Genomic DNA, 18,045 nt, shown 5'->3' with positions numbered 1-18,045 from the left:
CACATCATAAGGTGAATGTTGGGGGGATTAAGGAATAAAGGGAAAAGAGGGGAGGGTCTATATCAGCCAGTAGCTCCGCCGTGATTCAACATGTACAACACCATGATGCTTTATCTCAATCAGCTACGTCCAGCACAGGTCAAACTATAGTCTTTAAGCATGGTCGACAGTGATTCTCAACCTTTTTCATTTCACGGACCCCCCCATCTGATACAACCTTTCATCTCTGAGAACCCAAACTACACTGTAAAATCCCCAGTGTTCATTTAACTGTGAGAGTGTACAAAATGGAACTAAATGGACCCGTATAAGGCTCCATTTGGGACCCCTGGTGGTCCCTAGAACTAGAGGTTGAGAACCAGTGGTTAAGAAGACACTGTAGACACTGCAGCCATGTGAAAAGTTGATAGTGATACTCATGCTCGGCTGGAGAAAGGGTTTTCCTTTCCCCTTTAAAGGGAGTTGTGTCTCTGGCTGCCCTCCATAGAGTTCATCTCATGTTCTGTCCCCTCTCCCCCCCTCCATATCTTCCTGTCTTTCAGTTCCCACATAAACTCCACAGAGACGTAGGTGTTTCTCTAAGCAGTTCATATTGTACGTGCCCCTCCCTGCCTCGGGCCCTGGCTGGCACTCCCCTCTCCCGCTGCCCCTGGAGGGGGTCTTCAGTCCTGGTCTCCCAGCAGGTCTGTGGCGGTGCTGCTCTGTGTAGGGGGTACGGGTCTGGGTGTGTGAGGCGGGGGGCTGTGGCGGAGCCGCCTGGGGCTGGGCCCCCCTCCTGCGCCCTCGCTGTCTGTGTTGGAGGAGGACGGGGGCGGGGGCGGCGGTAGCCGGGGCAGGGGCGCCGAGGACGGGGGTATCCTGGTGGAGCTCGCCGAGCCCAGACTGGTGCCCTGCCGCAGGCTCTGGATCCTCCGGCACTCCTGGCAGATCCTCACGTGGGTGCAGCCGCGGGACGGCAGCATCACCGGGGTGGGGGGAGGAGGAGAGGCGGCGTTGGCCCCCAGGGGCTCGTCCAGGAGCCTCTGAGGTCCAGGGCCCAGGTCTGAAGGTCCTGCTCCGCCTCCTCCTCCGCTGCCGGCCCCGGACCCAGCTGCGCCCGTCAGCGGCCCGGAGCCGCTGTACAGCTTGCCGTTGCTGAGGCGCATCTCCCGCACCAGGCGAAGGGGCCGCGGCGCCCCCAGGGCGATGCGGGCCGGGTGGCGCAGAGCAGCGGAACCGCTGAGGTTCCGGCGGCGGCGAGAGCGGGAACTTTTCTTACAGGAGACGGCGTTTCTGAACTCTGTGAGCATCTCCTGACAGACAGACACCTGGAGGAGAGGAGAGGAGAGGAGAGGAGAGGAGAGGAGAGGAGAGGAGAGGAGAGGAGAGGAGAGGAGAGGAGAGGAGAGGAGAGGAGAGGAGAGGAGAGGAGAGGAGGCAGGGAGGGAGCCACAGAAGCAAAGTATAGGCAAACGGCGGGACAATGCAGAAGACGTAGAAACAGGGAGGAGGCAGGATAACAGACAGCAAGGAAGGAAGGAAGGAAGGAAGGAAGGAAGGAAGGAAGGAAGGAAGAGCAAAAAAAGCAGGGCAGTACAGACAGAAAGGTCATGACACACAGTGAGGTGCGGTGAGGCGGTCAGGACCATGGGGAAGAGACAGAGACCAGCAGAGATGGAGGGATAATGTTGAAAAGAGAAACAAGGAGGTGATGGGGGGGGGGGAGGTAGCGTGGAGGTGGATAGATAGATGGGAGAATATCCAAGGAGGAGCAGAGAGAGTTATTACAATACAAACACACCATGTGTTGATTTTAAAATGTCAAATAAAATGCCAAGTATGCACTATGAACGGACGAACGGACGGACGGACGGACGGACGGACGGACAGACAGGCAGGCCTGCAAACAGAGGCGCACAAAGACAAAGACAGGCACGCGCACACACACACCCACACACACACTACACACACACACACACACACACACACACACAGACACACGCACAGACACACGCTCACACACCTACACAAGCGTACAAAGGTTAAAGAAAAGAAAACATCTTTCCACATTCCAACAGCATGAGCGACTTGCACAGGATGCGTTGACGCAGACATACAACACCCACACAACTCAGATCAACTAATACATAGGGGTGCAACAGTAAATTGAAATATTCTACTATAAAAAAAAGTGATAATCGATAATTTGACAAAATAATCGATTAATAATCAATCGCTATTTTGGCCATTCCGTTAAAGGTGAAAAGTAAAATAAATAAATAAACCAAATTAAAAGGTCACAACACGTAGTGGCTTCAGATGTTATCAGATGATTTAATCTCCGTCATCAGCCATCATCAACAGCATGCAATGCAGCCAGTATGGACATTTCCACATATTGACGTTGTTGTCAGCCATTGTCTGACGTGGTGTTCACTAAATGTAACCCTAAATCTAATCTATCAACCTCAGAGGGTACTATTAGCCTCAGACACTAGGGGCTCCATCTTGCGCCACCCTTATCCCTTAACTAATTAGTGTGGTTGCCCAAAGGGCAACCAGACTATTGTAATTGGAAAACTTTATTATTCCACTTGATTAGTCTTTTGTTTGACGCACTACTCCTCCCACAGTTTTGACTGTTTAATCAACCAAAAGCCAAAAGCAATTCCATTTTCATCCATAGGGGGCGCCACAAATGCGAAAATCTTAACCGTTTGTCGCAAAAAACATGATTTTTGGGGGCATAAATCCCCTCGAATTACTTACACATGATCACAGGGGTGACGCGACATTGTAATTGGTTGGCAATATTAGTGGGAGGGGCCTATGTAAGCGACTGCGGCAACCACACTTTGCACTTTTTCAAAATTGCAACCTTTCCAGTTCATATTCATATTTGAATAGAAAAGAGAGGTCGCACACAATGCATCGCATCGCGACGCATTGTGAGCTTGTAGATCAGCTATTTTCAAATGGTCGAAATGTATATAGGGTTGAAGTGGTTACAGTATTGTATGTTTTTCTAATCAAAATGTAAATCTCCAAATTAACTAGTAACTAAAGTTTTCAAATAATTGTAGTGGAGTAAAAGTACAAATGTTGGCTCTGAGATGTAGTGGAGTAGATGTAAATGTATTGGAAATTGGAATACAGTCAAGTAAAGTACAAATACCTCAAAATTGTACTTAATTACAGTATTTGAGTAAATGTACTTAGTTACTTTCCACCACTGGGTTAACGGCAGGAGGATGAGTTAACAAAACGTCAACAAAGAGAGAAGTATATGACCAAGCTGTCCGTCTGATGACAAAAAAGATTACGAAAGAAAGGAGAGAGAAAACTTCATATTGACATCTGTTGTCCAGATCATATCTCACACCAGGGCTGCAGGGCTGAATCATTCAGGCCGCGGTAGTCAAGTCATACACCCAGCCAGGCCACCCTATCCCTATACCCACACGCATGTACGTTTGGATTACAACAGAGCCATAGAGTATAGACAGAGTTGCGACATTGAGGGGGCAAAAAACAGCCCGGTCACGTGGTTCATGTACTCGCGCGAGCCCTCGACTACAATAGATTCTGTAAACTTCCGGTGTCCCTATTCGCCAATAGAAGTCTATGTAGAAGAGGACTGGCCCCATGAAGTGAACGTAGTTGTCGTAACTCTGTCTATACTCTATGGGCTCTGGATTACAAGTAGGGCTGCACGATATGGACAAAATTTCATATCTCTGTATTTATGCCAAATATTGCGATATCGATACGATATACGATATTACCGTTAAAATTTCATATTCTGCATTTTAAATGTTGCAACACTTATACATACATGTGTGGGGATTGAAAAACCATAAAACCTGGGTGATCTACTGTATGCTATCAAATTGTATGTTTATTCACGCAGCATAGTACTGTACAGTATATGAATGATACATTCTCTGGCTGATTTTAGTTTCTACCCTTCTAAGGACTAGCTGAGACCCCAACTTTGAGAACCAATGGTGTAGTGACGGGCGGGAACCCCTTTTGGTGTTTTAAGAATTATGTTATACTTTAGCTATTGAAAAATAGCAGATCTACAAGCTCATAGCGCGGCACCGAGTGCCGCGCTACGAGCTTGTAGGTCTGCTATTTTTGAAAAATCGAGAAAATGTGGTGCAAATCTTTGAATATATATTCTGTCAGAGCGATCGTTTTTAACTCAATCTTTGCTTCATGGGGGATCCCTGGAACAACATATTTTCAGATGGGGGTCGGCGGCCAATTACATATATTTTGGGGTCCTTGACATGAAAAACTTTAAGAACGACTGACATAGAAACATAGGCTTTTCAGAAAACTGTCAGGATTTAGAAGACATTTGCAGAAACGTCTTCAGGTCTAAATGGGTTAAGAGCGTACCGGACCGCATCTCCATGATATGATCTACTGCACCACGGATATGTCAACATGAAGTCGAAATGAGTCATAGTTCTCTCTTTTTGTATCTTTTTGTCATCAGTTTCCTCCTTTAAGTGAAAGAAAAGTAGTGTCAAAATATCTTTTGTATATTCGGTTTCAAAACAGGCCGTATGCGGGTACACTATAGTAGCTTTTCGTGCTGGGGCCCTTTACTTTAGAATCATATGATAGACTGACTGATCAGCTGGTTATGTTCTTTCACCACTTTATTATTTGTATATGTAACAATACATAACATTATATGAGAGCCGCTATAATTAAGATTTCCAGGGTGAATGCCTCTGACTTAATTGGCCTAATTTTCTACAGTGCCACCCTGCTCTTTGGGCCCTGCAGGGCTTGTGCCCAGAATTTCCCATTCAGGAATCCAGCTCTGACGCATCCCCAAAGCTAGTTAGTGCAACGAGACTATTGTAATTGTAACACTTTATTATTATTAGTGTGGTTGCCTATGGGCAACCATACTATTGTTCCCCTTACCTTTTATTTCTTTCTTTCTTTCTTTCTTTCTTTCTTTCTTTCTTTCTTTCTTTCTTTCTTTCTTTCTTATTCTGTATAAACTTTATTTTGCCGTGCTACTCCTCCCACAACATACTCGAGCCATATGTCAAATCGACCGGCTTCATCGGGAATCGTGTGCTTGTTGATTGATAAGAGAAATGTTGTATAGTTTAATTGATATTAATTAATTAGTGAATTAATTTTCCCCATTCACTTGAATGGGAAAATGGGAAAACTCACATTCAACTATTTGTTTCTCTGAGACCGTAAGGGCTGTAGTAACACTTGGAGGGGAGGTTCATAATAATTATCAAAATTAATTAACATATAATTATATCGGTCGGCCTCATGGTGGCGCTATAACAGCCCACTTTACGTTTTGCATTATAACTCTTGCACGGTAGGTCGTAAAATCAAAATTATTTTTTCCCTGGATTCCTTGAGTCATGACGCATCTCCCCATACAGGCCACGCCCATTTGCGTCACGATAGATTTTCCGCCATTTTTAATTTTCTTCAAAACACACTTTTGGATCCTCCAGCTACAGATTTTGGCCAAATCTCACAAGAATCGGTACACATGATCTCCGGACCTATCCGATTGAAACAGCACAGTCAGAATTTTGATAGTCCATATCGTTCGTCCGTAATCAGCTTCCAAAGTTAGTGGGAGGGGCCTATTTTACAAAAGACGGCACAAATCACGAACGGAATGTCCGATCCATCCCAAATTTTAATCAAATGTCGAGGGTGGCTTAATAAACACAGAGCCAAAAGCTATTCTATTTTCATCTATAGGGGGCGCCACAATTGCAAAAACACTTACCCGTTTGTTGCAAAAACATGATTTCAGGGGGGGAAAACCCTCCCAATTACTATGATCACAAGGGTGACTTTACATTGTAATTGGCTAGCAAAATTACCGGGAGGGGCCTCTATTAGCGAGTGAGGCAACCACACTTTGCAATTTCCCAGAATTGCTTCTTTCTAGTTATTAGTGTGGTTGCCCTAACAGGGCAACCAGACTATTGTTATTGTACATTTGGATACTTGTATTATTAGTGTGGTTGCCCAAAGGGCAACCAGACTATTGTAATTGTAACACTTTATTAGTGTGGTTGCCTATGGGCAACCATACTATTGTTCCCCTTACCTTTTCTTTTCATTCATTAGTGTGGTTGCCAGACTATTGTAATTGTAACACTTTATTTTTACTGGAGTAAGACTTTTTTTGAAACGCTACTCCTCCCACAGTTTTGACTGTACGCACTTGAGCCATATGTCAAATCGACGACTTCATCGGGAATGGTGTGCTTGCTCATTGCTAAGAGAAATGTTGTATAGTTTAATTGATATTAATTAATTAGTGAATTCATTTTCCCCATTCACTTAACATGGGAAGATCTAAAAGTCCAACTCAAGTATTTTTGAGTTGGACTATGTAAGCGACTGCGGCAACCACACTTTGCAATTTTTTTAAATTGCGACCTTTCTAGTTTGAAATGTTTCACTATTTAAAAAAAAAAACTTTTTAAATAGTTCAACTAGCCGATCTACATCGAGACATGGTGAGCCTGTAGATCGGCTATTTTTTAAAATAGTAAAAAATGGCAAATTAGTTTAGGGATAAGGGATAAGGAAGATATAGCCCAAGATCTAAATATAAGATTTAGAAACTTTTAGTAACTCTAGTAAGACTAAAAGTAGTTTAGCAACTTAGGCTTAGTGTTACTCTTATAGTAGCAAATTCTGATTTAAGGTCAGTCTTTGAACACACCATTGAACCTTAGGCCTGCCTAGGCTACTTAAACTACTTAGTTTTAATCTAGTCTTAGCAAACAAAAGATTAACACTGGCATAAAAGAAACTAAAACATAATTGCCCAGACCTTTCTTTCTTCAACAAAGATGGCGAAAGCAAACATTCCTTGTTCTCCACTTATACATAAAATTGTATAAGTGCCTCAGTCGTAACTGTAAGTCCCCTAACTTCATATCAGTCTTAGCGTCTCTATCTCTAAGACCCTAACCTCAGTCTTAACCGGCCAAGTCCGGCCTTCATATGAGCTTAGGGGACTTATGTGGCCGGTTAAGACTGAGGTTAGGGTTAGAGATGGAGACGATAAGACTGATATGAGGTTAGGGACCTCATAATCAGTCTTATCGTCTCTAGGGACCTCATATCAGTCTTATCGTCTCTATCGCTAACCCTAACCTCAGTCTTAACCGGCCACGCTTAAGTCCCCTAAGCTCATATCAGTCTTAGCGTCCATGTAAGTCATTTTCACTATGTTTTCGCTTCGGCAGAAATAATTTCACTTCCGCATTTCCTAGTCGCCTACTCGCAGTAGGCAGTATGGTATGTGGAAATGTCCATATTACCTTCATTGCATGGTCCTCCAGATAAGAACATATACTGGTGATTGTCGGTTGATGACATTCGAAGCGGGTGCAACACGTGACATTGTGAGCCTGTAGATCTGCCATTTAAACTATTTTAGTACAAACAATGCTTGTGTGATTGATTCATTGACATATATAAATTTAAATAAAATATATATATTTTTAAAAGCTCCTCTCGATTATTCGATTAATCGAAGAAGTAGTCGATAGAACAATCGCTAAGAAAATAATATAGTTGCAGCCCTAACTATGACAATAGAAAACAAAACCATTGTGCTCACACAAACAGACACAGTACTCGTTGTCGGAGAACAGACTCTAATGGCAGGAGGGGTGTGTTTGAGAGGGGGGGGGGAGACAGACACATGGAGGGGGGGTTATCAGAGGGTGAAACGAAGGATACCAGCGTACAAGTGAGGCATGTAAAAGAAGATACATCGGGACATTTAATGCCAGGGACAAAAAGATCATACTACTGTGCTCGCACATATTGGCATAATCCAGTGGCTCTCAAACCTTTTCGATTTCAAGCAATCCATAACTCTGAGAGTGCACAAATGGAACCAAGGGTCCACTTGGTTTCTAACTATCAATTATTTATCTGGGGACCACCTGGAACCCTCCAAGGAAGGTCCCAGAGGGTCCCTGGACCCCATTTTGAGAGCCTTTGGCATAATCTCAATATTGCTTATACCCATACTGTAATTTATAGCTCACATTCACTATATAGTATACTGTTCATTTCATAATGGCAAACACCGATACTACAAAAACAAACCAAAACACGATAGCTTAATCGCAGGCAGGGCATGCAGCTCAAATTGCGTAATCGAGTAATTTCTTTCATCTCCGAATTTATCTTCTTTCTTTTCTTTTGTTCTTATTCTTTTAGTTTTTGGGAGGGGGCACACAACAACATTATCATTCCTCAATTGTTTACATGCAATAAACACATGGAACCAGAGCACGCATACCCCCCCCCCCCCCCCCCCCCCCCCCCCCCCCCCCCTCCACACACACACACACCATTACGTTGACACACAGAACAAACACACAGAACGCAGAAAGCCGAAGAAAACAAGACAAAAAAAAAGAAAAAAAACACGCGCACACACAACACGCGTGCACCACCACCACCACACGCGCCACGATAAGACGCACGCAAGCGGCACGGGGATTGGCGCGTCGCCGTGGGGACCTACTGGGGTGTGTCTGTGGGGTCTGTGGCGAGGAGGAGGAGGACAGGTGTTGTGGGAGGGGCGTACCTCGTCGGTCTCGGCAGCGGAGCAGCGCGTGGACCACAGGAACTCCATGATGGCCACGAACACGGCGATGATGAGGCCGCAGATCAGCACCACAAAGATACCGCCGATGTTCTCCATGCCCAGGCCTGAGTGAGGAGGTACACCAATCACCAACAATATTCTATTCTAAGCAATATCACACGAGATGGTGTGGTTTACCGTCATTAATGCACGCCTGCGATGCTGCAGGAACTCAGGGTGAGTTCCGAAAGGCAGCGCAAGTGCATTAATGATAGTAAAACACACCCTCAAGTCTAATATTGCAATTATATAACAGTTATCCTTAAAACTAAGATATTCGCTAAGAAAATCATATTTTTTGAATGACAGATGGTAGCCACTACGTCCACAAATGTCCCAAGAAACTCGCTAGCCTAGCAACCCAGTCAGTCGGCTGTGCTCTGGGAGAACAGAGGAGCTGATTTCTATGTTTTGATTAGGCGTTCCATCATGCTCGTTTGAAGCACGGCTAGAAGGCTGTTGCAACCAATCAGATTGCTTCCTCAAAACGACCTGTTGTATAATACATGTTCTCCATGCCTAGGCCTGAGTGAGGAGGGATGGAGGGACACCAACAATATTCTATTTGTGATTTCATTTGTTTTGCATTTAAGAAAACAATTTCAGTTTTTAACATTTAACACATTTGAAAAAACAAAATATGGTTGAAACATATTAGGACATCTGCTATTTTCACCAAATGTTGCAATCGGAATAGGGAGGCTGGGGTTCATATGGTTACAGGCAGGCCGCAGTCGGACCTTCATCAGTCTTTTATATTAAAAGGCATTTTAAATGAGAAGACTGAGTGTGATCCTGTGATCCTATTCAATGCGTCAAATGTTACTACCCGCGTGCGCACGCGCGTGCGCGCGCTCACACACACTCACACGCACGCGCACGCGCACGCACACGCACACACACACACACACACACACACACACACACACACACACACACACACACACACACACAGTGTCAAATGAAAAGCGTAGGTAGAGTAAACACATGAAGCACATTAATCTGTAATTACAGAAGTGAATATTCATCATAATCACATTCAATCCCATTAGAGAATGTCTCGCGGTTGTAGTACAATATGACAAGAAGGCATTCCAAAAACTCTATCGCATTAATTGTTAAATGGCATAACATCACCGAAATTAGAGAAACGGCTGGATGGCACTTACACCCGCCTTCTAATGAGAGCGCAAAACCACTCTTGGAAGAGCCACCCATCGACTTCTCTAATACACGGCAACCTTCCCCGTGTTTCTTCACTAGACCGATCCAGAAGAACACAGTTTGTCGGCCACTGCTACAGAGCTGACAATGAGGTTATATCTTCCCTTCTTCTGGAGTCCTGCCTCAAAGCAGACCAGAGGTAGAAAACTGTCGTTCCCTGATGTCATCGCTAGGGACACATGCATCAGTAAGCAGGAACTGGGGATGGCAATGAAGGACCGGGAAGTCTGGCGTGGCATTGTGAAATCTATGATCTCGACCGCGGTCGAAAAATGTCACCAAAAGCCTGAAGTTTGGTTTTAATATATCTTTTTTAATTTAATGACAATAACACTATCTGTCTCATTATGTTTGATCATCTAGGTTTGATAATATCACAATTTAAAAAACATGAATTCATTAAAGGGATAGTTCACCCAAAAAAATAACACAAAGGAGACTTTTTCTGTCTCCATAGGGATCGAACCACTGCTGCTCATCAAATGATTGCCTTAGGAATGCGACGAAAAGGGGCGAGTAATTTTGGCAAGTGAACTATCTATCCCTTTAAAGCAGATATAAGCATTTTTTTTAAATATTCAGATGGCTTACAATGTTCCCTAAAATCTAGTCTCTATGACAATCAGGCACCCTGATTGGTTAGTAATAAGCGGGCTTGCACTTTCTCGACCAATGACAGCTTCTGACAGATAAAATAATAGTTTTGGAGGCAGACTTAGAAGTGTCACAGAGAATTCCTTTGGGAACATTGTTAGCTAAAATAAACGTTAAAACAAATGTTTATGTAAGGAGAAAACTGCTTATATGTGCTTTAAACCTGGCATCCCTATTTTGGCCCAAATGGAGAGGAAAAGAGGAGATGTGGCCCATGCAGTGACTGACCCTTGGCCCGGTGGTCCTCCTCTTTGGGACACTGGCCCCCCTCCCACCATGCGGCCCATGTAGTGACTGACCCTTGGCCCGGTGGTCCTCCTCTTTGGGACACTGGCCCCCCTCCCACCATGCGGCCCATGCAGTGACTGACCCTTGGCCCCGGTGGTCCTCCTCTTTGGGACACTGGCCCCCCTCCCACCATGCAGCCCATGCAGTGACTGACCCTTGGCCCGGTGGTCCTCCTCTTTGGGACACTGGCCCCCCTCCCACCATGCAGCCCATGCAGTGACTGACCCTTGGCCCGGTGGTCCTCCTCTTTGGGACACTGGCCCCCCTCCCACCACCTCCTCTTCAGGATCTCCAGACGGTTATTCTCATGCAGCTGCAGGATGGCCAGCGTGATCTCGTCTCTGAATGGAGAGCCTGCAGTGGACACATATCAGGACAGGACACAGGTTACAGCATTACACCTCTCTGAATGGACAGGACAGGACAGGACACAGGTTACAGCATTACACCTCTCTGAATGGACAGGACAGGACAGGACACAGGTTACAGCATTACACCTCTCTGAGTGGACAGGACAGGACAGGACACAGGTTACAGCATTACACCTCTCTGAGTGGACAGGACAGGACAGGACACAGGTTACAGCATTACACCTCTCTGAATGGACAGGACAGGACAGGACACAGGTTACAGCATTACACCTCTCTGAGTGGACAGGACAGGACACAGGTTACAGCATTACACCTCTCTGAGTGGACAGGACAGGACACAGATTACAGCATTACACCTCTCTGAGTGGACAGGACAGGACACAGATTACAGCATTACACCTCTCTGAATGGACAGGACAGGACACAGGTTACAGCATATATTGTATACACCTCTCTGAATGGACAGGACAGGACACAGGTTACAGCATATATTGTATACACCTCTCTCTGAATAGACACGACACAGGATGCATTGCTACACGTCTCTGAATGGAGAGCTTCTTGGACACACATCAGGACAGGACACAGGTTACATCATTACACAGGCTGCTGAACGGGAGAGACTTCTGTCCAAGTGGCCTTACCCACGGAAACCCTATATGGTTCATTGGAGTCCCTCAGGGCTCCGTACTAGAGTCTATCTGTTCTTGTTTTACATTAAACACCTTTCCAGTTTTCCCGAGAATACGGGTGCTGGGGTTTAAGTGGTTAAACCCAGTCTATTCTACACCAAATCTCTTTGCCCCAAAGTAGGTGTTGTCTACAGTACAAGCTCACAACACGCTGTAACATCACGCTGTGAGCTTGTAGATCTGCTATTTTGGGTGAATGTTCCCACCCAGAATAGTTAATTTTGTTGTTCAGATTCAAAACTACAGTAGGCTACACTGTAGAAGAGTAAAATCCCGGCAGGCTGGTAAGCAACGCGGCTGCAGGCAGCTAATACAATGAATAATGGGTGTGCTACCCATGGTTCAGGTGTGCTCTGAACCATGGGTGTGCCAAAGTGCAAACGTAGATGGTAGTCAACAGTACGGTCAATGCTGGAACACCTAGATCTAACACATCCATTTACACATTTTCATTTGATTGCTTCCATGCCTCCCTGTAAATGCCTATAGTTCATGCTTCGCAGTCAAAAGTCCTGTGTGAGAAAAATTACAAAAGGCTTAAGGAATACTATTTAGGACTGAGGTCGATTCAAAAAATGTCTTCTAAATCATGATCTAAGTTTTCTGAAAACATCAAAAATGACAAAAAATGTATGTTGCTATATACTGTGCAACAACTACCCCAAAAGGGGTTCCCGTCCTGAAAGGCATAGTTACAAAAAGGGTTCCCGTCCTTAATGGCCTATACTCGTAAAACCAAATCTCCCAAAAATTGCCGATCTACAGGTCTCACGACGCATTATGAGCGTTCCCCCCAGAATCGGGATGCCAGGGTTCAAGTGGTTAATCCTACATGTAAAGATAGTGGAGGTGGTGAGGACACGATGAGGGTGGGAGAGCGGAGTCCCATCAAAGCGTCCACGTTTAAGCCAATGAGAGCTGAGACCAGATTCTTTAAGGCAAGTCCTCTGAGCCGAGACCAGATGGAAACAGAGAGAGAAGTTGAAGATGATGGAGGGTGAAGTCAGAGCAGGAAAGAAACGCCACCAGATGAGGAAGGGGGGGAAAACAGCAGGGGGGTGGGGGAAGAGAGAGAGAGAGAGAGAGAGAGAGAGAGAGAGAGAGAGAGAGAGAGAGACAGCCAGAGTGGGAGATTGCACAGCATCAAGATGAGTGTGTGTGACGTCATTATAGGAGAAAAAGAGAGAGAGGATTAGGGAGAGATAAAGACTGAGATTATGGCCAAAGCTGCTGTATTATAGCAACATTGATTAGAGCAGAGGCTCTCAAAGTAGGGTCCGGGGACCTCCAGGGGTCCTTGAGGGGGTTCCAGAGGGTCCCTGGCAACATTTGAAATTATGATTTGGAATTATGATTTTGAAATTCTTAAACACAATTTTTCATGCGAGTCCCTTGCACAAAATCGACCCCCAAATACACCAATTTGGGGGATGTTCTCGACAAGCTCACAATAATCGCAGTGCGACGCGTCACATACTGTATCGTCTCTTTCGGGTGGAAGCCTCATATGTCCAAAACCCTTCCTTTTCAGGATTCAAACTCAAAAGCAGCAGATCGGCTATAGCTCAAAACACGTGGCTTCAGTTCGTGCTGCATTTCGAGCTTGTGGATGATCTGCTACTGTTGATGCTTTTGTGTGACCAAGTAGTGCATACAATTTACGTCTTTTAATATGGAGATATATATGTATATAATCATTGTTCATATCCTCACCCAGAGGCATGCCGATGCCGTAGCCCTTGGTGTCCAGCAGGCCTCCTATCTTGGTCAGGTTGCAGTTGAGGCCGCGGTAGTACTCGTTCATGGTGCTCTCCATCAGGAAGGCGTACTTGGAGTTGACCACACGGGCGATGCCCTCCTCTGTGCTCTTCACAAACACACTGGGCTCCTTGGAGTGCATGTAGTTCCACATGCGCTGGTACGTCTGGTAGCGCGAGTTCTGCATGGGAGACATGGAGGAGAGGAGAGGAGGTCAGCTTTATCATGAATTGTTTTCACGTTTAGATTTCGTATTGTTGTCTGTCAGTGTAGCAGAGTGGCACACAACCTCTATACATATACAAGGGTCACCAATATGTCTGTACACGGACATGTGTCCGTGGCAAAGACTTGGTCATGTCCGTGGCACATTTTAGATTTTCTGTTTTAGTTACAGACCTGTTATGGTCATTCAGGGCTATCTATTTATGTGTTTCTGGTAATATTATTGTCCACTCATTTTGTATGTCTGTGGCAAAACACATATGTTGACAAATTAATGTCCACCACAAGCCAACATGGCGATGACCCCAGCTCTAATATGTCCCCCGAGTTACAGGGATATCGCTTTGGCTTAGGATGTTGGCGTTGCTAGCAGGAGACCCGGGTTCGAATCCTGGGTGTTACATCTGCACTGTTGTTGTTGTTGTTTGTCTATAGTTGTTTGACTGTTCAAAGTTTAATGGACTACAATAGACAACTTAGCCTGTTGTCTATTGAATGTTTTGTGGCATCCATTTATAGCGTATTATACTGCTGTTCTTTTAGAAGTCCTCAATAAAATAATGAATCAATCAAAGTGGTTAGGAGAGGAGAGGAGAGGAGAGGAGAGGAGAGGAGAGGAGAGGAGAGGAGAGGAGAGGAGAGGAGAGGAGAGGAGAGGAGAGGAGAGGAGAGGAGAGGAGACATACTGTGCCATTTGAGAACTTCACACGTCATGTCATTGGTAAGACAGTGGATTGTCAGTAAATTGTAAGAACATTGTCAGTGAGAAAAAGGAGGGCATTTGCAAAGGTGCCGCTATATAAATGCTATTCAGATTCTTTTCTACAACAAAAAGAAGTGTCGAAAAATGACACTTGTTTTCAGTAACAAAAGAGAAGAATTAGCAAGCCATTAGAAAGTACAGGAAAGCCTGAAGTGTTCGAATGGCTCATCTCAAAAAGTGAAAAGGTCCTTTCTCGTACTCTTTTCGGCCAAAGTTGACTGAATGAAACGAGACGAGAGATGATTGGTAAAAAGAAAAGAGAGAAAAGGAATGAGAAAGAGCGAGAAGTAGAGAGAGCCAGAGACAGAGGCAGCAGAAAGGTCATCGGAAGAAAAATAAACCACATTAGAATAGAGAACCGATGTGTGGATGTGGCTGAGAGGAGAGAAGGTCGAGGAAAAAACTAAGCAGGAGATGAAAAGGAGAGATTAAAAAAGAAGAACAAAGAAAAACGTGAACGGAGGAGAGAGCGAGAGAGAGAGAGAGAGAGAGAGAGAGAGAGAGAGAGAGAGAGAGAGAGAGAGAGAGAGAGAGAGAGGCGGGTTATATGAGGGGAATGGATCAACTCTTGAAAAACATCCAGGTCCAGGTGCAGGAGAAACAGCAGCATCATTATATTTATTGCTGTCAACGTTTCGATCCCTCTCAGTGATCTTCATCATCAGGACCTATAGAGTTAGCCTGGCTTGGCCAGCCTCATAACGGGGATTCACTGAAGATTCTTCCCCAGGAAACATCAGTGAACCCTCGCTATGAGTCTGGCCGCGCCAGGCTACTATAGAGTACCTTATACCAATGGATCACTGTTGATGATCAAGCGCTGTGAGCTTGTCGATCGGATATTTTCAACAAAACCTTCTGAGGGTGACGGGTCATTTGCGTGCCCTACACATAAGATCCCCCCCGAACAAACAAAAGTGTTCGGGGGGGATGTATTGCGGGACGGAGGAACGCGTTTCAACACGTAGATCATCTACTTTCGCCGTTTAATTTGTCCAATAACACTTAAACTCACTGCCAGACCGGGTGGGAATGAGGGGCCACTTCAGCTTTGAGTAGATCCACATGGGCACGCATGCAACTCGAGGACGCACGCACGTTGAGAGCGGAGAAGATGTCATTGGTCAATGTCAAATGAGCGTTGGCTCATTTTGGTGCGCCCCGCACCGTGGTGCACTACGCACAGTGCGTACTGTGCGTACGCCTAGCGGCGGCACTGAGTGACAGATTGCATCCCAGATGTCGGACTTTGCATGTCTGTCAATGCTTCGATCGTTTATAAAATCGTGGACGCTATTTTGGAGTTAGAATGATTCTTTAAACCACATTTATAGACATCGTCATCACAAATGGCCCGTTAGAAGGATTTTAAAAACTGTATTTTTATAGTTTTCTAGTTCTCAGTGTGACTGTGAACGTCCCTTTAGTTTACAGTTACATATTGTACTGTATTTATTTACTCGCATTACAGCAGTCGTTCTCAACCTGCAAAAGATCATTTTCAGATCATGTTTATTCTCGTGATCAATCAATCGATTGTGTTCCACATTGGATCATTATGGAACTAAGTCCATATGTATTGCTATCACAGTGAAAACTCACACATATGTATTTTTGAGGGGTGCTATAGCCCCTCCTATATACAGCTTTAAGGTTTGTGTTGTCTGAACAAACATTCAAAATGCCATTGACAATGAACAGAGAACTGACGTCATATGTGTCTGAGCAAATCAGCATATACTGTTGTGTCAGTGAGAACCCTTGGCCAATAAGGGACTACCATTCTTGATGATGATGTACGATGATGTACGATGATTAGAGCGCCCCCTCACTTCACACGGGTGTGATTTTCAGGTTAATATTATACTATCATTAACCTAGTAAAATCGGGAAAGCATCTGTGTCATTTTAGATTTTAGTGTTGGCAATTCAGAAATAGCAGCTGTACAAGCTCACAGCGTGTCACAACATTTTTGAAAAATCTTTAAAGTGCTTACATTTTTTCTTTTTTATCAAATCTCCTCTTCTGGGGGTCCCTGGCACAAAACATTTTCAGATGAGGGGGTCCGCGGCCAAATTTATATCAATTTGGGGGTCTCTGACAAACTACTGATTTAAGGCATTTTGACTGTTTTGGCAATCATTTGCAATATTCTCACGGCCCACACTGCATTACAGGATGTGTGAACAGAGACAAATGAGACAGAGACAGAGAGTGTGCAGTGATACAGTATATATGTCAGCCAGAGGCTTACAGTAAACAAACAGTGGAAGCAAACAGGCGCTCGTATCCACCTTATGTTAAGTCGAAATATAACACACACACGCACACATGCGCACAGTGCACACACATATCGCACACGCACACACTTGACAAACACAGATGCCGACATAGAGGCCTGAAGCGCTGATGTAAGCAAACACAGGCAGTCAGCCACTTAACTACACAAGCACTAACAGCCGTAAAGAAAACAACAGAGGCATAGCAAACGCACGCACGCACGCACACACACACACACACACACACACACGCACACACGCACACACGCACACACAGATTGAAGCCAAAACAACCGAAAAACACTGTGAACACATGTCGCTCTGACGCTGAAACTGGCACTTATCCGAATATCAGGCACCTACACCATACTCACAGATGCGCACGCACGCACGCACGCACGCACGCACGCACGCACGCACGCACGCACGCACACACGCATGCAGATTGTATTGATAATTTACTAATGTAATGTATTTATTTTTATCTATGTACAACAATTTTTATAGTATTTCTTCTTTAAACCTTGAAACCTCATTGTGATGCCAATAATACTAAAGTACACTACTTCCATCGATCCAAGCCGGGCCACAATAGATTGATTGTTCGTTAATATAAACATGCTGAAAATGCCTCCGTCCATGAACTGCTCCTACTCAACATCCCCACAAACAGAGGTTTCAGTTTTAGTCTAGTTTTAGTTGTCAGGCCTTGATGGCATCAAATTCGTAATGCCTGATTTATACTTATTAGACGCATGCCGGAAATAGCCAATCTACAATAGCCTAGTCTGTGACGCGTTGCAGATCGGCGCAACCAATCATAAAACGACTGGTCTTAGTTCTACTGACTATCTTCTCTGCTAGTCCCTCCTTGCTTGTGTCTGTTGACAAAATTGTCAATAGTCATCATAGCTTAGTTTAGCCTTAGTTTTCATCAGTGAAATAACTTAGCCGGTGAACATGTTTTGAAATAGACTACGAAAGATAAAGTGGCACTACAGTTGGAGGCCATCGATATTGTCCTTTTCTTTTTGCTGAGGTTTGCGTGATCTGCGCAAAAGGACAGTTAACCCATTTTGGGCGGGAACCCCTTTTGGTGTTTTAAACATTATGTTA

General features: G+C 44.7%; 1 protein-coding gene across 1 annotated transcript in view; it reads right to left on the bottom strand.

The window, feature by feature from the left end:
- Nucleotides 1-517: 517 nt before the first annotated feature.
- grik5 (glutamate receptor, ionotropic, kainate 5) overlaps nt 518-18,045 on the bottom strand; it is a 90,896-nt gene continuing 73,368 nt past the window's right edge. Inside the window, exons 16-19 of the mRNA XM_079503652.1 lie at nt 13,617-13,842; nt 11,066-11,194; nt 8,552-8,739; nt 518-1,307 (exon numbers count right to left, since the gene is read on the bottom strand). Coding sequence (XP_079359778.1) covers nt 663-1,307; nt 8,552-8,739; nt 11,066-11,194; nt 13,617-13,842 — 1,188 coding nt within the window. The 3' untranslated portion in view covers nt 518-662. The remainder of the gene's footprint in view (nt 1,308-8,551; nt 8,740-11,065; nt 11,195-13,616; nt 13,843-18,045) is intronic.

The sequence above is a fragment of the Electrona antarctica genome (assembly GCF_951216825.1).
Source record: "Electrona antarctica genome assembly, chromosome: 6".
NCBI lineage: Eukaryota > Metazoa > Chordata > Actinopteri > Myctophiformes > Myctophidae > Electrona > Electrona antarctica.
The sequence above is the reverse complement of the archived record's forward strand: the minus strand, read 5'-3'. Positions and strand labels throughout refer to the sequence as shown.